At 42.0% G+C, this 22,682-nt stretch overlaps 1 protein-coding gene across 2 annotated transcripts; it reads left to right on the forward strand.

The window, feature by feature from the left end:
• Positions 1-6,423: 6,423 nt before the first annotated feature.
• Gbp4 (guanylate binding protein 4) lies at positions 6,424-20,385 on the forward strand. 2 transcript variants are annotated; one of them, XM_006233424.5, is made up of 11 exons: positions 6,424-6,895; positions 7,859-8,054; positions 9,946-10,073; positions 10,761-10,870; positions 11,061-11,257; positions 12,166-12,366; positions 13,357-13,637; positions 14,990-15,202; positions 17,706-17,808; positions 18,104-18,297; positions 19,639-20,385. In XM_006233424.5, exons 2-11 carry the CDS (start codon positions 7,883-7,885, stop codon positions 19,855-19,857), a joined length of 1,818 nt encoding a protein of 605 aa, XP_006233486.1. In that variant the 5' UTR covers positions 6,424-6,895; positions 7,859-7,882; the 3' UTR covers positions 19,858-20,385. The 2 variants fall into 2 exon arrangements, with proteins under 2 accessions (XP_006233486.1, NP_001292190.1); NM_001305261.1 differs by having other exon boundaries at positions 6,747-6,895; positions 12,166-12,411; positions 19,639-20,381.
• Positions 20,386-22,682: the final 2,297 nt, after the last annotated feature.

Below are 22,682 nucleotides of genomic sequence, written 5' to 3' on the forward strand. Positions count from 1 at the left end.
ACTCTTGAAATGTACTTTTATAAATGAAAACCACACAATTGTTTTGAATACATACTTCTATAATTTTAAAAACAATTCATAGTCAGTAAAAGTAAACTCATAGTAAGGGAAAAAAAGAAAAACAGAGTAATTAGAACCAGCAAGACAGCTCAGCAGATAAAGGTGCCTGACACCTAGCTGGATAACATGATATTCCTGCCCATGGCCCACATAGTGGCAGGAAAGAACTGGCTTCTGCAAGTTGTCCTCTGATTTCCACATGCATACTATGGTGCATGGGCATTCTCATATGGAAATGTGTTACCACATGTTCAAATGTCCACAAAAGCAGACACAAAACAAAAATAATTTTTAAAACAAAGTCTCTCTTTGGGACCTTGGGGCTTCCTGATTAGGCAAGGCTGCCTGGCCAGGAAGCTCTGGGGAGCTGTGAATCTACCTCCTCAGAATTGAGATTCCCAGCTCATACCACTGTGTGCAGATGGTTTTGTAACTGTTAAGGGTTAAGTTCGAGTTCTCATGCTAACATAGTGAGCACTTTACTAGGGAAGCTATCATTGAAGCCTCACTTTTTCTTTCCTTCTTTCCTTCCTTCCTTCTGTCAGTCCATCTGTCTGTCTATCAGTCTTTCCTCCTCCCTCCCTCCCTTCTTTCCTTTTTCTTCTTCCTTCCTTCCTTTCCCCCTCCCTCCTCCCTCCTCTTTCTTTCTTTCTTTCTTTCTTTCTTTCTTTCTTTCTTTCTTTCCTTCTTTCCTTCCTTCTTTCTTTCTTTCTTTCCTTCCTTCCTTTCCTTCCTTCCTTCCTTCCTTCCTTCCTTCCTTTCTTTCTTTCTTTCTTTTTCTTTCTTTCTTTCTTTTCTCTTTCTTTCCTTTCTCTCTTTCTTTCTTTCTTTCTTTCCTTCCTTCCTTCCCTTCCTTCCTTCCTTCCTTCCTTCCTTTCTTTCTTTCCTTTCTCTCTTTCTTTCCTTTCTCTCTCTTTCTTTCTTTCTTTCTTTCTTTCTTTCTTTCTTTCTTTCTTTCTTTCTTTCTTTCTTTCCTTCCTTCCTTCCTTGTCGGCGCCAGCACCGACCTGGTGCCAAGAATCGGGCGAAAGCCTACGGGATGAAAGAAGCACATACACACAGGTTATTCGTGTCAAGCCAGGAGAGGAAGAGAGAGAGACTCCTGTAGCTTTATTCACCACTTATATACCCAAGTTCCCCAGGTAATATCTGGGAAGCACAGTGGGAAACCCTGGCTCTTGACTACCTGGCTCGTGACTTCGGTAACAAAAGACCCACTTCGAGATCTGAATTAATTAGGGAGAAATCCGAGAAGACCAGCCTAAATCTCCAGGATAAAGGCTGAGGAAGTAAAAGGCAGAAGTAAGTTGACCACCACCCAGGTGTGGTCCAGGTGTGTCAGTTCCACAAGCATCAGCCGGGCTCAGTAGAGGTCATGCAGTGTAGACACCGGGTGTTTACTACTTGGTCTTTTCTTCCTGTGCCGTAAATACATGGGAGAGGCTCTTAGGAGTATGTGTGGCCAAGAGTCACATAGCCACTTTGAGCTATCCAGGCCCAAATCCAATATGGCTCACTACACTTCCTTCCTTCCTTCCTTTCTTTCTTTCTTCCTTTCTTTCTTTCTTTTTGAATCAGTATAAACAATGGTTGTGAGGCCTTGGAGTGATAAAAAAATAAATGAAAAATGTAAACAGACAGCTTTACAAGTATATTTTCTTTTTTTTTTTTTCGGAGCTGGGGACCGAACCCAGGGCCTTGTGCTTCCTAGGCAAGCGCTCTACCACTGAGCTAAATCCCCAACCCCACAAGTATATTTTAATTGTTCTGTTATTAAAGTCAAAATTCTTATAAGTAAAAGTACCTTTGACAAGTACTGGAGAAATGTATAGCATGAACATAGATAACTTACAAATAAATCAGATATGACAGACCATCATGGGAGGCCAATCCATCCCTATTCAGATTTTACAAACTGATCTTGGAATTTAGGATGGAAACATTCTCTTCAACTGTTTGCCAGGAATCGCTCACCATGTGATGGACCTTGACAAAGACACAGGCTTGAGTCTGAGACAGGTTGTTCCTGTGGTTGTCAGCAATGATGTAACATGCACCAAATGATGCTCAACTGAGGGTGGACAAAAACAAAGACCCCAGCCCCCTGGGCACCTGGGCAATTAGACTAAACCACATTCACAGCTGTACTTAGATACTGGGCGCACTGTCCCGAGAATCATTTCCCCATTCTAGTTCAAACCCATTCAGCTCTTTCCCTTTGTTCAAAGAAGGCATACAAACTTTAACTACTGTGTTTTAGGGTACACAGGCTGTTCCCTGAGAAGCTCAAGATTGCAGCAGGCCAGGATTGTGTCCACTCATATGGAGACACATCAGTATGTGTGCAGTGGAGGAACAAAGCAATGGAAGTCTGTGGAACTGTTATGTGGGGAAGCCTCCTGATGGACAGGCACACACATTTTTAAAAATTAATTATTTTATTTATTTACTTTCCAAATGTTTCCCCTCCTCCTGGTCCTCCCCTCCCAGAGTTCTTCATCCCATCCCCCTCCTCTTTGCATCTGAGGGAGTACACATGTCCTGAGTGGGGGGCATTCCCGTCCCTGGGACAAGTCTCTACAGGACTAGGCACATCCTCTTCCACCAAGGAGGGCATTTTTTTTTTACCTTGTGCTTTTCCTTTATTGTATAAAATCACCTTCCAAGATAAAGCATGTCCCTGCTTCATGGGTGGGCTTCAGGGAAACTTTCAGATCTTTCTTAGCCTAGGGGTTGTTGGTATTCTGTCTAAGCTCCACCCCCACAGCTACCTGGCAACAGGCAGTTATGCTCCTTCCCAACGTTGCCTGGCAACAGCCAGCTGAGCCTGACTGTAAAGGGAGCTGCTTGCCTCCTCCTCTTCCTTTTCCTCTTTCTTGCTCTTTGTTTTCCTTTCTTCCCTACTCTTCCCCTTGTCCCTTCACTCCCCATCTGTCCCCCCTTCTCTCCACTTGACCAGGGCGGGTCTCCTTTGTTCCTTCCCTCCTCTTCTCTTCTTCTCTCATTAAACCTCTCCACATGGAACCATGTTGGTTTGGTGTCCTCTGTCTGGACACGAGATTTCAACCCCAACAGAGATGACCCTGGCAAACTTAAGGCCGTGAGCTTTGTCGGTGACCTTTGCCTGCCTCTTACTGGCTTTCACCTTTGGAGAGTAAAACCCTTTTCCTCCACTTTACTCAAAGCTTCCCTTCCGAGATGCCCAAAGTTCTCTCATTAAAAACTATTCCTTCTCCAATCCTCTCCCTGGTCCACATGACATACCCTCCTGTTCACCTTTCCCTTGTTAATGTCATTTGTCTTAAGGTCCACGTCAAATAAAACCTAATGAAGGCTGAGAGAAGAAACATTTGCAGCTTGGGATGCAAACACTCTGAAATGAAAGAAAAGGAACCACGGATGTCTCCCTGTGTGATGCCCAATATGTGGAAGCTTGGAGGCTAGGCAGGGATTGGCCACTTCGCTAAGAAACTTAAGTGCATGACTGGAGGCCGCAACCTTTGCAACCGTGGTGGATGACACTGGCCTTTCCATTTCCTTATTCATGTCTTTGTGTTCTAGTTCTTTTCTTTCCGTGTCAAACTCCACAACCAAAAGCAACTTACCTTACAGGAGGAAAGAGTTTATCTGGTTTATACTTCCAGGTCATAGTTCATGACTGAGGAAAACCAGAACAGGAATTGAAGCAGGAACTGAAACAGCAACAGTGAGGGAACACTTACTGGCCAATTCACAGGCTTGTATTTAGTCACCTTCCTTACACAGACCACCAGCCCAAGGAAGAAAGCCATGTGCAGTGGGCTAGGTCCTCATAGCAATTAATAACCAAGACAATCCCTCACAGACATTCCTCCAGGCCAGCCTGATCCGACCAATCTTTAAGCTGAAACGCCCTTCCCAGGTAACTCTGCACTGTGTAAGATAGAGGAGTGCATTTTTAAGGAGAGGATTTCTTTTATGACATGAGTCTTTTTTCTCTCTCTACTCGCCTTTAAATTGTACATATTACACAGAACACTTTAGGGAGAAGGAAAGGAAACATCTGAAGAATAGACACATCTTTCTCAACGAAAGTGCTACATAAGTAATGACACCTAAGAAGCAAGCAGCTCAGATATTAGTCTGTGGGTTTCATGTGCCAATGTATTTTTGTTTAGTTGGTTTGTTTTTTGTTGTCATTTGTTATTTGAGACAGGGTTTTTCTGTGTAGCCCTGAATGTCCTGGAACTCACTCTGAATGAATACCAGGGTGATGTTGAACTCAGAGATATGCAGATGGCTGTCGGTAAGCAGGTGAGGGCAGGTGAATGATGAAGCTGCAGCCTGTGACTGGACAGTAGAACAGGAGAGCGGGCTGAGGGCTTTCGAGAGGCAGGAGAGACTGGAGAGGGAAGATGGAGGAAGAGAAGTACAACCAAGATCCATGTGGCTTTAAATAGCCACAGAGAGCTATGAATATCATATAAGGGATGGATTATTACAGAACAATGTGTCCAATCTAAATGGACAGCTTATACCAATAGCAATTGGCTCTGAGTTTATTGTGTGGACGTTTTGTGGGTTGAGAATTTACTGGTATAAACCTGACTGATAAATTACAAGCCTCTAGGGTTTTGATTTTACCAGGTTACAGGGATTTGTGACAGCTAACGGTGAGATGGGCGGTCACTAATGGGGTGAGCCATGGAGGCAGTGAGACCACTGGGGCCACAGAGTAGCCAGAGCTAGCAAGGGATGGTGCATCCTTTTTAGTATTTAATGCATCAGAGGTACACCTCCTCCCTGGTGGGCTCTGGGATTAAAAGCAAGCACCTACCAGCTGTGCCAACACATCTTAAGCCAGTGTGAAATCTGCCGGAAGAGATCTTCTTGGGGAATCCTTCTGGTGTGCTGTTTGTGGGAAATCCTTCCGGTGTCTGGTTTGGGAAGAGATAAGGGAGCAATTTTTTTCCATTGACAGATATCTAGTCAGAATGTCTTCCTTGTTAACAGAGGAAAAACATACCTTCTGATAGTTAAAGAATTGTGCTCTCTGATTTGCCTTGTTGGGAAAATTCTCTACACTATCTCAGAAACAACACAAAGAGAGGAAGACATAAGAACTCACCATTGAGAAGAGTGAGTGGTTTGGGGAATCTGCTTCTATTTCGAAGATAGGCGGACAGGTTTCTAGGCAGATTTGGCTGCAGTAATAACATACAAATATGTTAACAGATTGTGAAAAGCAGTGTGTATTTCTGCGTTTTTGTAACTCAATGAACCGCAGAGGCATACACCAGGCTTTGGGTTAGATTCAAGTGTAAGCTTTGTGTTCGTTCCTTCGGTGATCATTGAATGGAGCAATTTGTATGTGAGCTTTCCTCAGCTGTACCCTCATCCCCAACACATTGTACATATTTGATTTTTTTGAGACAAAATCTCATGTAGCCTAGGCTAGCCTCAAGCTTAGCTAAGGATGAACTTGTACTCCTGATTCCCCTGCCTCCACTCCAGCTATATGCATGCACTACCATGCCCAGTTCAAATATACGATATTTTAAATAATTCTTCAAAAAAGGAAACTTTCATAGAATAGGATTTTCTACTCGTGGTTTAATGTCAAACTCCAAAAAATTCAGTATTGGGAGGATTTGGAAGTTTGGATTTGCAGATTAAAAATGTTTATTTGTATTGGAGAAATGTCCAAGAAAGAAAATAGTCTGAGACATCCCCAGAAAGAGAGGGGAAGCACTCTGGGACCTGCCTGTATGTCAGGAAGGGAAGGAACAATCTTGTGTTGTTAGCTCTACTGACAGACCTGACAGAATCATGTGTTGTCCTTTTCAAGCAGGGTGCACTGTCAACAATGGCCATCTCTATAGTTCACCATCTTTAGGAAGTTTTGGTTAAAGAATCTAAATGTCAGCAGATGTGCACTTTAAAGACACTGGGGACATTTTTCCTTTAACAAAAAGGCTAAAAAAATACCTAGGGCTTTAGTAATCATTTTTGACTCCCTAAACAGGTGGTTCCTGTCAGGACATAGCTTCAGTTTCTATTTCTCTGATCCCTGGAAAACTCAGGAAAGGGAGGGAGGAAGGGCTTTTCTGCTGGGGCAAGTCCAGTCATGAATACACAGGCTGAGCTTAGGCTGTGTAATAGCTGTGCGATTCTCTTCTGCTCCAACTGAGAGGGAGGGAGGAAGAGAGGGAGGGAGGGAGGGAGGGAGGGAGGGAAGAGAGAGAGAGAGAGAGAGAGAGAGAGAGAGAGGGAGGGAGGGAGGGAGGAGAGAGAGAGAGAGAGAGAGAGAGAGAGAGAGAGAGAGAGAGAGAGAGAGAGAGAATTTCCTCTGAAATGTGTGGAGGGAAAGGAGGAGACCACACTGCAGTCTAAGTCCAAGAGGCAAAGGGACCTGGAGCATTGAATGACCATCCCTGATTAGTATTGCTCCATGGAGAGTACTACAGACAGACTTGTATGCCAAGTGTGGTTCTGTTTTCTCTGTTTTTAATATCAGTGATGGAACACGCTCTGGAAAAGAAAACACTCTCAAACTGCGAAATGTGGCAGGGTGATAACTTCAAAAGTCCAGATGAATCTTGGAAATTCCTCCTGCTCAACTCAGCTCAGCTGACATCACAAACTCAGTTATTTTGTTCGAGCCCTCAGTGACTGAGTCATCTGGCAAGAAGCAGGGTTTCGATTTCGGTTCCCTTTATCTCAATTTGTATGTGGGTGGCTGTTACTTTGACACTTCTAACAGTGGCTGCTTCAAGGGAGCCTGGAGCAGTAGGAAGCTCAGTGAATGAACCAAGTTGGCTGAGGACTGTCAGGGTTTTGGAGCCAGAGCGCCTGGGTGAGTCATCGCACTCTCAAAGGACCCCGTAGCTGAAATTCCTGGGGGCACCTCCATGCTGGGGCTGAGGCTCACCCTAATAGGTCAGCAGGGCAAGCTGCAGATCTCAGTGTCTTCTGGTCCTTTGCAGAGTGCCTCCTGGTGGCCCAAGAGTGCATGTACTGCTTTTCTTGGGTCTTCAACCCCTGGCTTGGGAGGCTATGGGCAATGTCCCATCCTTGGGGTAGGAATTTGGGAAGGAAGCCCTGTCTGGGGCCCAGGAGCCAAACTCAGTTGTCCTGCAGCTTCTTGTAGGATAGCTTCTCCCAATTCCTTCCTTGTGTCCTCAATGCTTTCTTGATAGCAGACAACTGTCCTCAAAGTTGTCACCAAGAGTTTTCATTTTGTCTTAGTTTGCGGTGTGTGTGTGTGTGTGTGTGTGTGTGTGTGTGTGTGTGTGTGTGTGTGCACGGGCATGTTCATTCTCTGCTTCATTTTCTCTCCCATTTGAACAGAGACTCAGCAAGGCAGGAATTTGTACCCATTTTGTTGATTCTTCAATAACAGTCACCTAAAGCAGTGCCCAACACATGGCCTGTAAACCTCACATACTGAACCCGACTTCAAATTCCTTCAGATAGCCAGGAAACCTGCACTTTGCAACTTTGTTAATTTTTGCCTCACTTGCTGCAAAAACTGAGTGCTCTCATTTTCAGACATCAGCCTTTTTGGTTTTCTGATATTATTCTTTAAGGAGCCAGGGGAATACTTTTATTTTCATAGTTCAAATAAGAATCGTAAGATACTGTACAAGAAATCCTGCAATGAGTTTGGAAAGGCTGACCTCACTTTCCCCTTTAGAAACATAGAGAGGTTGAACTACAGGTTGCCCGAACAAAAGCTGACTTGTGCCTGCCCTGTGAGTAATGACAAGAGATGACTTCTAGATCTCCCATTCCAGTGAGTGACTCTTCTGCATTACAGGGAGCTGTGGTGTCTGAGTCTACCATGGAGGCACCCATTTGTCTGGTGCAAAACTGGAAAGAGCAGCTGACAGTAAATCTGGAGGCCATAGGGATTCTTGAGCAGATAGCACAGCCTCTGGTGGTGGTGGCCATTGTTGGTTTATATCGGACAGGGAAGTCCTACCTCATGAATCGCCTTGCAGGACGGAACCACGGTGAGTGTTCTTTGAATGTTCAGGGACCATTTCCTTGGACTAGTGTCCAGTAGAGCTGAGCACACTTTTCTAGGGTCATCTCACAGAAGATTCTAATCCCTCTCACGAATGAGAATTCCCCTTCTTGTCATAAAACGTATAATATCTAACCTAGGGGTGGAAATCACATTCTTCTGAGTTTTAATGGTTTCCCAACTTCATCAAAAGATCAACTGCAACATTCCTCTTGATCTCCTCTATTGTGGCCCCATCAGCAGCTGAACCAAAAGCACCCATTCTCCCTTCTGTACCTTTGCCCAAGCCACAAGCACATGTCAAGTATGACTGTTGTTTCACCTGCTCTATTTAAAAAATAGGTGGCCTGAAGGATGCATAATACAGTCCTCATTATATCTAACATCCAGACTAAGCTGTCATCCGGTCTCATTGCAGTGGGTGGGGGTGGGGGTGGGGAGGGTGGGCGTTGCTTTGTTGTTTTTGCTTTGTTTTTTGTATTTCCTGTCCAATCTTTTTAAAGCTTTATTTTGCTCTTTTGCTGTATTGTGTTGCATATGGCCATTTTCATGCATGTATGTAATACTTTGAGCAGCTCCCCCCATAATCCATCCATTCTTCATTTCCTCCCCCTCTCTCCTCCTGGTTCCTCTCATTCTTCAGAAGCCTCACTGGCACTTTTGTCCTTGCACACGTGTGCATCTCTTTAGATAAGGAGCCACAAATGAGGGAGGGTGAGATCATTTGTCTTTCTGAGACTGACTTCATTACCACAGCAAAGCTTTTAGGATTTATTGACAGTGAAATTGAACAGGAAGTGACCATCCAGATTAGCATCCAGATCAAGAACTAAAGCCTGACTAACCACAGGAATCCCGACAGTATTCTCTCACACACTCTCTTCAGAGGAGCCATTGTGCCAATCAGCTGTTCATCACCATGCCCAATGCATGGGAGAGATCACTGGCAATGACAAAGGTTTGTTTTGACTGGCAGTTCTCCAAGGCTTCAAGTCGTCTGTAATTGGCCCTGGTACTTATGGACCCGGTGGGAAAGGCAGCACAGTTTAGCAGGAAGCCTATGGCAGAGCTGTGCTGCTCTGTTAATGTCAAGTCAGTCATTAAGAAAGCAACAGTAGCAACACCAACAATATCAAAGAGAAAGATGGCATTCTACAGTGTCCTTCAAAGGCATACCTGAAGACCTCCGCTTAACCTCGCTTCTTAAAGTTTCCACAATTATTCCCTTCACCATTGTGTGGAGCAAGGCTTGAACACAACGGCCTTTGGTGGAGATTCCAGATGTAAACTCTAGCACCTAATCATGGAGTAAAGGGTGGACATGGTGGTACAGTTCACAGCCACATTGCGGGGCACAGGGAACTGGCAGGTGTGAGCCAATACCTAGGAAGTGGCAGTAGGAATGGCCAGGTAGGGATAAGACTCCTTACTTGAAAAAGTGAGTGCTGACATGTGGCAAGACACATATTGGCTGGAACTACATGACAGAACTGTGGCCAGAGGTAGAGCAATAGGCCCTGGGCCCTCTAAAGCTCTCCAGGGTCAAAGCTGAGGGAAGTCAGGTCAGTTACAGGGCCATTCACTGCTGCTTCTCAGTTGCTGAACCCCACCAAAGGACACCTTTGGACTCAGATCAAAACACTCCAATTATTAGAGTCTAAACTAGTGCTATACACAGTCTACTCTGAGGAGTTGCAAGGATGAAGCAAGCAGACGTTACAAAGTGTTTCTTGAAAACATCGGTTAGATACAGACTACATTAATTGTTCTTGCAGAAATAATAGCAGCCTCTTTCCTTGAATAGTCTCAGTACTCTGCTGGACCTGGTCTTTTCGTGGTGACTTTTCTTTGTTTGTTTGTTTTCCTCTTCCCTTTAGGCTTCTCCTTGGGCTCCACAGTGCAATCAGAGACCAAGGGCATCTGGATGTGGTGTGTGCCCCATCCCACCAAGCCAACCCACACCCTGGTCCTTCTGGACACTGAGGGTCTTGGCGATGTAGAAAAGGTGAGGTAGTTTCTTCTCTAATTCAATGACATTTAGCTCTAAACCCTCAGATTAACACCCCCCATGTGCCTTCCTATGCCTTTGTTGTTGTTGTTGTTGCTGTTGATAATTTTGGCTCTCTTCCTAGCAGAAACTGACATTGTGGTTGTATTGATATGTTGACGAGTTTATTTGCTAGCCATGAAACATGCCTTTGCATTTTGTCAGAGTAAAAGGAAGAGTTACATTTCATGACATGGGTTTGTGTCAATAATTGAGATAAAATTTATAAAGGTGTAATTGCTCATTTTTTTACTGTCTACAATATTCCAGGTACTTAGGAAATGTTTTATACACATTGAATATCTTGTGCTTTTATCAGTCAGTGCTGGGAACTAAACCCAGAGCTTTGTGCACTCAGCTGTACCACTGAGCTATAATCTATCAGTTAATTTAGTTACCACTGAACTATAGTCTAACTCTATCAGTTAATTTAATTGCTAGAGGAGCAAATGGCCTAAGAGGGATCAATATAAGTATTAGGAAAGAGGAATGATTTACCTTCAAATTTTGTTATCTCTCTCAGATTCACTAATAGTGTATTTGAAAGAATGAATAAACAATTGGACAATTGGATGAATGAATGAAAGAATGAATGAATGAATGAATATGAGACTCTTAATTTGCTTGCTCTTACGTGCTCTCCAGGGTGACCCTAAGAATGACTCATGGATCTTCGCCTTGGCCGTGCTTCTGAGCAGCACCTTTGTCTACAACAGCATGAGCACCATCAACCACCAGGCCCTGGAGCAGCTGCAGTATCCTCCCAGGGACCAAAACGCCATGTTTCGTTGAGTGTAGGAAGAAGGCAACTTCCTGCCTGTTCTCTGGTCTAAGTCAGTCCGTATTGAATTAGAGCAGGCACAGGACAGAGGGGACTATCATAGTAATTGAGTCTACATGAGGCCTGGAAGCTGTTTTGTTTCATATCCTTATCTACAATCCCAGCTATGTGACTGAATTAACACAACTAATCCGAGCAAAATCAGACCCCAGGGAGGATAAAGTGGAGGACTCTAGTGAGTTTGTAGGTTTCTTCCCAGACTTCATCTGGGCTGTTCGAGATTTTGTTCTGGAGTTGAAGTTAGATGGTCGGCCCATCACAGAAGATGAGTACCTGGAGAATGCCCTGAAGCTGATCCCAGGTATCGGTGGGGGAGGGGAGTTAGGATCAGCTAAGCCCTCCTCAGCACTTGACAGCTCTTGTTTGAGCATTGGAACTCATGTTAACAGTGATGATAATTGACAAGTGGCCATAATTTGGGTAATCATTACCTGAAAGTGTTCCCAGGCTAAGATTTAAACCCACTTTAACTGAGAACATGTTATGACAAATGATTTTATACCTGTTCATATTAAACAAAATCAAAAGAAAACAGAAATAGGGGAGGATTAAAATCAATGTGATTATTTCCTAAGCCTTACTTACTTGTTACCTATTCGTTCATACATTCTTCTCAGTCTACTTCGAGAAGATGGTTCCTCAAACAAATAAGTAAGAAAGGCTAAAATTGTGAGAAAATCTATTGACCTAATTTTAAAAACATTTCTTACTTAGAATGTCATCCCAGCTCAAGTAGTTATACTTTTCAGTGACTGTAGGTATATAAACTACTTACCTCTCAGTGGATGAGGGTTGGGGGAATAAATATATGTTTGCATTAATGAGAAATATTTAATTTTCCACCAAAATTTCACCCTCCAGCTTTATGCAATGTGCTGGGATGTTACTGTTACAAATTCATTATGTGAACTATATTTAATAGGATAGATGAGTACCTAGAATCAGTATTTGTCTTTTATTCATCCATCTACAAACAGTTAATTTGTGTCACAGAATCTCTTTGCAAAACAATGGGAAGTCCAGCAGAATGACTAAGCTGAGGGATGAAGTCTCCCAATGCTCTGGGTACTTTAGAACTCTTGGACAGCCAATCAGAGGAGAGGAGACTAACAAGCATTGTAGCTGCAGTGTGGGAAACATTCTTGGGAAGTTGTCAATCACCTTCTCTTCCGTGATCCCTTCAATGAGTTCTTTTATCTTTTGTTTCAGAAAACAATCCCAAAGGCCAAAAGTCCAACATGACCAGAGAATGTATCAGATATTTTTTCCCGGTACGGAAGTGCTTTGTCTTTGATAGGCCCACAAACGACAAAAGTTTATTATTCCAAATTGAAAACGTTCCAGAAAACCAACTAGAGTGGAATTTCCAAGTTGAATCAGAAAATTTCTGTTCCTATATCTTTGCCAATGGCAAGACCAAGACGCTGAGAGGGGGAGTCATTGTCACAGGAAATCGTGAGTTTCTTTTGTCACAAGCATGCCTCTGTGGCTTTAATACATAATGATATGGTGATTCTTCTGTGTCCTTGAACATTTTTGTTTGTTCATGTAAAGAAATATGGAGAGACCAATGTGCACATCACATATCCACGTTCCATATTGAACGTTCTGTATATGAGTGTTTGCTGAGGTCTAGCACATGTCACACAACTAACACCATGAGATGACGGGACAGAAATCTGCAAGATGACTTGGGGTCCCTGGAAGAGGGTCTCACTTGATTATAGAGATGGTTTATGAGTTGACCCCAGTCAGAACTCAGCAGGCCAAGAGACCCATTCAATTGGGGAAACTAATTTCAGTTTACCAATTCTCAGAGACACTCTGCCTGTGTAACTTTGCTTTGCCCCTGAAATGTGTCCACACATTAGTCCATGTATTATATTCTGTCTTCAAATTTCTGATGGTGTTTTTTTTTTTTTAATCTCTTTTCTTCTGAGGAAGCTTGAATTTTCATTTGGAATTTGGTCTCACAAAAGGTGAAATGACTTTCTCTTTCAAACGAACTTTTATTTTATTTATCTGATAGAGCTACCTTCCCGAGAAATCTTGAAACCTCTGGTTTATAATCACTGATTATTTTTAATGAGTTGAACTTGAGAACTGCAAAGGAAAGAAGCTGATTTTATTAGATAGATGCTGATCCCAAGAGGGCACGAAAGGAGAAGAGAAGATTTGGGAGAAGTAAGAGGGGAAGGAAAGGTCAACATGAATAGAATTTTGAGGCTTTAAATAATACTAGCCCTAAAGCTTATAGCAAAAATTAGTGGGAACAGTCACTTTATTTTATTTCATTTATTTCTAGACAGGCTGTTACTGTGTACCCCTGCACGTTCTCGAGTTCATCATAGACCAGGCTGGCCTTGGAAACTTTTCATTTCTTACCAGTGTTTTTCTCAGGGCTGGGGACTTTGGTGCAGACCTATGTGGATGCCATCAACAGTGGAACTGTGCCATGTTTGGAGAACGCAGTGACGGCCCTGGCCCAACGTGAGAACTCTGCAGCTGTGCAGAAGGCAGCTGAGCACTACGCTGAGCAGATGGCCCAGAGACTAAGGCTCCCCACAGACACTCTCCAGGAGCTGCTGGAGGTGCACTCAGCCTGTGAGAAGGAAGCCATTGCTGTCTTCATGGAGCACTCCTTCAAGGATGATGAACAGGAGTTTCAGAAGAGGCTGGTGGTAATACATCTTAGCATTTGTCTTTCCTGAGTCTAGCACTGCTGCTAGGGCCCCTAGATTTTACTTTTCTTTTTTTTTTTTAAATCTTTTTTTTATTTTTTATTTTATTTTATTTTATTTTTTTCGGAGCTGGGGACCTAACTCAGGGCCTTGCGCATGCTAGGCAAGCGCTCTACCACTGAGCTAAATCCCCAACCCCGATTTTACTTTTCTTATCTCAATCATTCTCATTGGAATTTTTATGGGTAGCATGACTCATTGGGCCAGATTTTGCCCTTTCTCAGAACAATAGAATTTTATTTCCTTTTATTGCTATGAAACAAGCTATCATGTGCAGAATTCCTTGAAACAATATGCAGTTTATTAACTCAAAGTTCACAATAGAGGTGAAGCAAGGGTGTTTGAGTTTCTGCTCAGTGTACTACAAACAGAAAAATGAGGTGTCAAATGGACTTAGTTCTGATCTGTAGACCCAGGTGAAACTTGGGTCTCCAGTTACCAGCAAACCAGGAAGCACTGGACTGGGCCCTTGTTTCTAGATGTTCTGATTTTTCTTTCTGCCACAGCAAGATGAAACTTACACCTTGAAGTGTGATACTAGGTCACCTGTGCCATGTAATAATTGGATTACTGTTAATCATTATGTGTCATTAGTATCAGCGTAGGGTCACTAGCCATTATTTTCCTTAGCCTGGGTGATAAAAGCATTTTCACCAAGAAAAAACTCTTAGGGGACAACCAATACTCACCAGACCAAAGGCAGCTTCCCTGAGAGGTACTAGTCTTCTATTTATCTGAGTTTGAACCCTGGAGGACAAAAAATCTCTTAGCTCATGTTGAGGAGATTAATCAAGATATATCACTTAAGAAACACACACACACACACACACACACACACACACACACACACACACACACACACACACAAAGAAACAAAACATACCTAGTCTAGCATCCTGACACTCAAATAGTTATTGAGAGAATTTAAGAGGGTACTCTGATAAGAGTACACTTATGTGTAAAAAATTGGTTTGTCAACCACACCCACCTCCATTCTCAGAAGAAATATTACTTCTAAGCAAAAGCAAAGGTTACCTTTGTGTTATTCATCCCTGAAATTTTGAGTAAACTAAAACTTGTGTCTTCAAAGTTGTTTTCATGGCTCCTGGGTATGGACCCCAAGAAGTTAACAGACATCCTGAAGTCACTCAGAAATGACCCAACTGGGCCTAAAGCAAATCTCCTGATCCTTCTGATCCTCCTCCTGTAGCTGGCACACTGAGATCAGCCAGGACATCACAGTGGCACTTTCCTTCTAAGAGATTGTTTTGTCTTCCCTACTTACCTGGCAGGCCACCATAGAGAAATGGAAGGAAGAGTTCATGCTACGGAATGAAGCAGCATCCATCCGGCACTGCCAGGCTGAGCTGGAGAAGCTTTCAGAGTCCCTGAAGGAAAGCATCTCATGTGGAGCTTTCTCTGTTCCGGGGGGGCACAGCCTCTACTTAGAAGCCAGGAAGAAGGTTGAGCTGAGCTACGAGCAAGTGCCGAGGAAGGGAGTGAAGGTGAGGAACAACAGAGGCAATGGCTTACAGAGCTCAGCTGAGTGCTGACTGCTAGGTACCCCTAGACCTAACCAATGTGAAGATGAGTTCATGGCGAGCAGATACTGAGCATTTGGATCTGGCCCGAGGGTTCATTTCCTGTGACTTGGCTGGAATTCCAGTTTTTGCTTCTCAAGACAAGTAACCAAACCTTAGCAGAGTTTTCCACTCTCACTCACCAGACAAATGTAACGCACGGGTGGCCTCACACAGTGACCATGGCCATACAGCCACTCACTGGCAGATTTGTAAGGTCAGCCAATAGAATTTCAGAATTCTGTCTTTTAAGGAATCTTAGCTGTTTTACACCATGATTGTAACCGGTTTCCATTTCATTAAGGTATCTATAAAGGTTCTTTTATTTTCCTCAAACTCAACCAAACTTTTTGAGTTTTTGATAACAGGCATAGTCACAAGAGTAAGGTGACACCCCCGTGTGGTTTTGATTTGTTATTTTACACAGAATTAGTAATGCAGAGTACAAATCCTTGCCCACCATTTTAATTTCTAATTTTGAGAAATATCTTTGCAAGGAAATTACATGTTATTTTAAGCATGCTTAGTTTTCCCTGTTGTGTTGTATAAAATTTTCATGTTCTTCAAATATTAACTCCTCATCCCTGTGTAGCTTGAGACATCATCTCTCATTCTGTGTATCAGGAGATTAATCAAGATTAATCGAGATTACATCTTATCCACTCCTTCCTTTTCTGTACAGAGAGCTCATGGTTGCCTGTCCTCTCATTTCTCTATCTATCTGTGCTTTTGGTGCTAAATCTAAAACACCATCACAAAGTCAATGCCACATGGCTCTTCTCCTACTTTTATGCATTTTACAGTGCCAGGTCTGAGGTTTAATCCATTTTTAGATTCTATGTGTTAAGTGTATATACAAGGATATAATTTCATTATGTCTCTGCTCGCAGTTCTCTGTTATTGCTCTAGATGTCTGTTTTTATGCCAGTGTCACACTTTTTGACTATTAATTAATGGAAATACTTATTTTATCTATCTATCTATCTATCTATCTATCTATCTATCTATCTATCTATTTATCTATCTACCATCTATCTATCATGTATCTACCTACCTATCTTTTATCATCATTATTTATCATTTGTCATCTATTTCATGTTAGTATATATTCATATTAGTATATAGTATAATATTTCATATTGGTATGATATTCAACTTTAAAAATGCTACCAATTGTGAAAATATGAATGACTGGAAGACATTATGTTCATGGAAATAAGCCTTTGACAGAAAGGCAAATATTGTATGTCATGGCTCATAGTGGCACCAAGGGGACAGAGAGAACAGTAAACTAAGACAAAGTAGTATTAACTGCTATATTAAATGTTCTATTGCTGTGAAGAGATACTGTGACCAAGGAAAGTCTTATAAAATAGTTTTTTTTAATTGGGGGCTTCCTTACAGTTGTAGAGAATTAGTCCATAGTCATCATAATGCGAAATAGACATCATGACACTGGGACAGTAACAGAGCCTTACATCTCATGCACAGGTTGTAGGCAAAGGGACTGGGCCTGGCTCGAACTTTTGAAGTCTCAAAGCCCACCCACAGTGACACACTATGACCAAGAAGGCCATACTTCCTAATCCTTCCCAAAAAGTTCCACCAACAGGAGACCAAGCATTTGAATATATGAGCCTACGGGGCCCAGTCTCATTTAAACGACCACATTAACATAGAGTACAATGGTGATTACTATGCCTGAGAATAGAGAGAAAAAAGGAGATCAAGAGGTAAGGGAGATATTGATCAGCATGAACATATACTTCTAAGACACTAGTTATGAAAGTCAAATGGTAACTATAAAAACATTAGTCCATTATATACCTGAAAGCTAAAAAAGAGTAAACCTACATGTCACTATGATAAAAGGTAACTATTTGAAGCAAGTGATACACAAATTTCTCTCATTATATTACTTAACGGTATATGATAAATAAAAATTATGTTGTATGGCTTAAACAGATACAATTTTCATTTGTTAGTAATACAATAAAAATGGGTTAAAAATAAACTAAGAAAGTGGTCTAGAAACACAAGTATCAGCCAGATGAGATACAAAGTAACATGTCTGTAGATATTATCTTAGCTATAAAATCTGGGACACCCATGAAGGTCGGAGACAAAATATATCCAAACATGGTAAACAGTGGAGGTTATATGTCATTGGAACTGCATGTCATTGTGATGGGAGATGTTACCTGGTGCAGCTGGTGGACAGCATCTCTGAGAAGGGAGGCTGTGAAACTGGCAAAGAGGCTGAGGCAAAGGGTTTTCATACCCAGGAAGAGCTTAAATGTTTGGTTTTGACCATAGAATTAAACATTGTAGGACTAAGAAGATTAGATGTTTTATTGATCAATAAATAACTCAACAGAAGAATATATCTTCTTTGCCTAAATTATGTTTTCGTGTATTGGGTCTCCAGGCAAAAGAAGTCCTTAAGAGTTTCCTACAGTCACAGGCTACTGTGGAGAACTCCATCCTGCAGTCAGACAAAGCTCTTACAGATGGAGAGAGGGCCGTAGCAGGTAGGGTAGAGGGTTCAACTGTTGAAGGGATGGGTACGTTCTGCAAAGCCCTCTGACTAATGCACAGGAAGGTCCTTGTGGACCATCCTGCTGATGGTAATGACCTCTCCTAGATGTGGAAACAATAAGGGATTTGGTATTGTGTTGTATGTCCAGTCAATTAGTACCTTTCCATTGTGTTGGGGACCACAGTGATGCTGGCCCAGCTAATGCGAGTACTCTGAGGTTTCCCTACGAGAGCTCAAGCTACATTCTGACTGTGATTTCTTCCCTTCCTTAAACATCTGTGGAACAGCTGAGCGGACCAAGAAGGAGGTGGCTGAGAAGGAAAGAGAGCTGCTGAAACAGAGACAGAAGGAGCAAGAGCAAGTGATGGAGGCTCAGGAGAGAAGTTTCCAAGAAAACATTGCTAAGCTTCAGGAGAAGATGGAGAGGGAAAGGGTGATGCTGCTCAGGGAGCAGGAGAAGATGATGGAGCACAAGCTGAAGGTGAGTGTAGATGAGGCTTGACAGAGCCAGACAGGTGGTGCTGTGACTCCCAGGGAACGAAGTATTAATCCCAAACCTGGAACTTCCAATGCAAACATTTTATTGAAGTACCCTTGGGTCTGACTGAAGGCTGTGTGCACACAAGATGCCAGCATCTGTGTAGGATTATAATTTGGACTGTACAGATAGTGTCCCCCAGACACTGAGCTGTGGTGAGTTTCTTGGAGGGTCTCTGTGAACTATGCTTGATCCTTCCCACTAGTATTTAGGATTCTAGGCTTAACTTTCAAAGAGACCGGAGGTAGGCAAATCGAGTGGAATGTGTAAGATTTAGTCAGGTATAAAACAGAGGAGGAAGATGGGGTAGGGAGATGACTTACTCAGTAAAACTCTCATTTTGCACATGCAAGGAGATAATTAGGATCTTCAGAACCCAAGTGAAAACCAGGAAGTCTTTCTTGGAATAGACAGGAGGACCCTTAGGGTTTTCTGGTTGGCCAGCCTAGTAGCATCAGCTAGCTGTTGAATGGAGGAGAGACTTTATCTTTAAAATGAGGCTGTAGTGTTGGCTCAGTTGTTAAGAACACTTGTTATTCTTACAGAGGATCCAAGTTTAGTTCTCATCAAGCACATAGCAATGTAAATTGTCCAATACTAAAATTTCAGGAGCTTGGATAACTTTCTTTCATATTCATGGTCACCACACATGCACATAATATATACTTATGCAAGCACAGTACTCAAACATGTAAAATAAAAATAAATATGTTTTATAAAAAATAAGGTGGAGGCAATTGAAGAAGATATAAAAAAATCAACCTCTAGCCTCTATGGACATGTACAAACACATGCATGTGCACGTGCTTACACATGTGCTCACACATGCACAAAGAGGAACAGAGGAATTAATTTAATTGAGGAATAAAATAATACAACAAAATGAAGGATGATGCATTCTCATTGCTCTATTTGTTCCCAATGTTCTCTATACAAGGTCAGCACTCCTGTTATCTGTTAAATAGTCAAAGAGATACCACCTCATTGGAATTGAGAGTGAATTTTAGTTCATCTCCTCCAGAGCTTTGTGTGTGTGTGTGTGTGTGTGTGTGTGTGTGTGTGTGTGTGTGTGTGTACTTTGGAACAAAATTTTTACTCTGCATGAGGAGATACTGAAGAATCTCCTCTCTATATATAGAGCATGGGTATTTCTATTGATACGTGCAAATGTCTTGAAATATCAAAGCCCCTTCTGAGGTGGTACAGAAGTAGATAATGGCGCCTAAGATAAAGTTATGAAATACAAAATTCTGCCTGCAATAATGGCAGATTTTTCTTTTACAGGTCCAAAAAGAACTGCTTGTTGAAGGATTCAGAAAGAAATCTGATATGTTAAAGAATGAAATAAGTCAACTGAGAGAAGAGATCGAAAGAACAAGAAAGAAACCCTCACTGTTTGCACACATCCTTGACACAGTTGGCAATGCATTCATTATGATTTTACCAGGAGCTGGTAAAATATGTGGTGCGGGGATGAAAGTCCTTAGCTCACTTATGAAGTAGTCTGAAGAGTTTCTGGGACGGAATATATAAAAACCAAGCTTCTATCATTTTGATACCAACTGTGTTTTTTAATACATGTGCTTTGGATTTTAAATACATGTGCTACTTTAGTAACTCATATTACAACGAAGTCAGAACTCTCGTTAATAGCTAGATAATCAGATACAGCTTCATTGGAGTTGAGTTCTGTGTCCGTTCATTGCCAGTTATATTCAAGGTTAAAGATACAAACCAATGAAGAATATAAGGATCATGCATACATAAATACCACCAAATTTCATTGCCACAATCTCTGTAATAAAGAGGGAAACCAGTCAGAATATAGTGAAATTGTTAATAGAAAAGGTGTAAAATAAATCAAACAGAAATATGGCCACATGGAGACACATTGGCAATTGTATCCCAGTCTTACAGGACAGATAATTTGTTACAAAGATCTCTTGTAAAAACTGACAAGTGGGTTTTCATAGGACCGGAAGTATGAGAAAAATGATTGATAATAAAAGCAGTGCATATTAAATTTAGGAAGCATTTGTGTCACTTTTCTTATATGCAAAGGAATTTGGACAGAACACTGGTGTCTTAAGGGGTTGATTGAAATGGTGAGTAATTACCATTTTCTAGGGAGACAATGAGAAACCTATCCTTGTTCTGCAGCCCATAGAATGGAGGGATGGAAGAGGGATGTGGAAGGGCATGGATCCTTGGGATAGGAAAGCTCTACCGTGTTGTAGAAGCACTTAATGCACATTTGGATTGGGAGACCAGAAGGTGGAATGAAACACAGTACAGCATGGCCCATGAGGTTTCAGAGGCTCCATTCTGGTCACAAGTCTACCTGCAAGAGGCCAGTGTCCTGAGTACACTTGGGGTGTGAATTTCCTTGGTAGAGGAAATATCAATATACTGTAGTACTTGGACATTGCAATGGCTGCCATTGAGTATTGTATTAAGATCTAGAATGAGATTAAGTTTTTTTGTTGTTTTTTAACTTTCTAATAGTTTCTTCTTTTTTTATAGTTTTTAAGTTCACATTATATTCTGTGATGGCTATTCCTGGCTGTCAACTTGACTACATCTAGAATGAACTACACCCCCCCCCAAAAAAAAACCAACAAAAAAACAAACCAAACATTTCATTGAACTGGAAGCTCAGACATTTTTTAACCAGGTCATTTTGAACTTCTCAGGACTTTAAAACAACAGGGTAAGAAAGGAATAATAGTGGTAGGAGTGGTGATATAGCCAGATTATATGGGGGAGTTGGGTTGCCTTTCCACAATGGAGGGAAGAAGGATTATGTCTTGAATGCAGGAGATCCTTTAGGGCATTTCTTAGTACAACCAGGTCCCATGATTAAAATCAATGGGAAACTTCAACAGCTCAATCCAAACAGGATGACAAAGGACACAGACCCATCAGGAATGAAGGTGTGGGTCACTCCAAGAAAAGAGCCAAGACCAGATGAGGTGGTGGCAGAGTGTTGAAGAAATAGGTAGTGGGGTAAGGTAGTTTTAATGCTATCTAAGGCCACATGATCAGTTGCAAAAATGAGGATTTATATCATATGAATGGTTCTGTTTTATTTTGTTATGAACACATTTGTATAGATATTTGTGTTTTCCACTTTCTTTATCATCCTCTAAGAGAATATTAAGTGGTATTTAAGTTCCCAAGAGACATTGACCTTAATTTTCAATGCATGTGGAATTGAACTAGGGATAGTTATATCATGTCAGGTGTATTTATGACCTGGTTATTACTTCATTTGGACATAAGATATGATTTGTGTCAAGTTGACAAGGGTGGATTATGACACTATTCCTGGTTGTCAACTTGACTACATCTGAAATGAACTGAAGTCTAGAAATGGAGGGCTCACCTGTGATCCTGAGGCTGGATGATACAGGCTTCTGACCCAGATCTTGACACAGAGTTCTTGAGGAAATAGTGGCGATGAAAAGTTTAGGCCCAGGCAAGGTAGTGCATGCCATTAATCCCAGGAGACTGAGGCAAGCAGATCTCTGAGATCAAGGTCAGCCTGGGACAAACCGAGTCCCAGATCCAGGCCTGGTGGTACATACCTTTAATCTGGGATGTACCTTCTGCCAGTGGACTACATAAGGACAATGGAAGAAGGAAGACACATTCATCTTTGACTGCTTGCACTTACTTGCTAGCATATCTGTTGGAACACACTTCTTCTGGATTCCAACTTATACAGAGAACCAGTTGAAACAACTAGCCTTGTGGGACAGAGCAACTATTAGATTCCTACCATTCACAGCTACCTATTGTTGGATTAACTGTACTATAGACTCTAAGTCATTCCAATAAATTCCCTTAATATATAGATATATTCCATAAGTTCTGTGACTCTAGAGAAGTCTGACTAATACACATTCCAATCACAGCCCACCCTCCCACCCTCATCCCAATCCTGCCCTTACAAATTTCTCCTTCTGAGAATAGGATGCATCCCATGGGTACCACCCCAACCTGAGACAGCTAGTCCCAGCAGGACTAAGCACAGCCTTTCACACTGAGGTCCAACCATGCAGTCCAGGTAGAGAAAGGGGAATATCATGACAGGCAACAGCGTCAGAAATAGCCCCTCTCCAATTGTTAGGGGACCCACATGAATACCAAGCCACACATCTGCTACAAATGTGAAGTGGGAGGGGTAGATGCTGCCCCTGCATGCTCTTTTGTTGGTGGTTCAGTCTCCATGAATCCCAACATGTCCAGATGAGTTGACTCTAGATCTTGTGGCGTCCTTGACACTTGCAGCTCACTCAATTCTATATGCTACTCTGCCTCAAGAC

Source organism: Rattus norvegicus, chromosome 2, assembly GCF_036323735.1.
Source record: "Rattus norvegicus strain BN/NHsdMcwi chromosome 2, GRCr8, whole genome shotgun sequence".
Classification (NCBI taxonomy): Eukaryota; Metazoa; Chordata; class Mammalia; order Rodentia; family Muridae; genus Rattus; species Rattus norvegicus.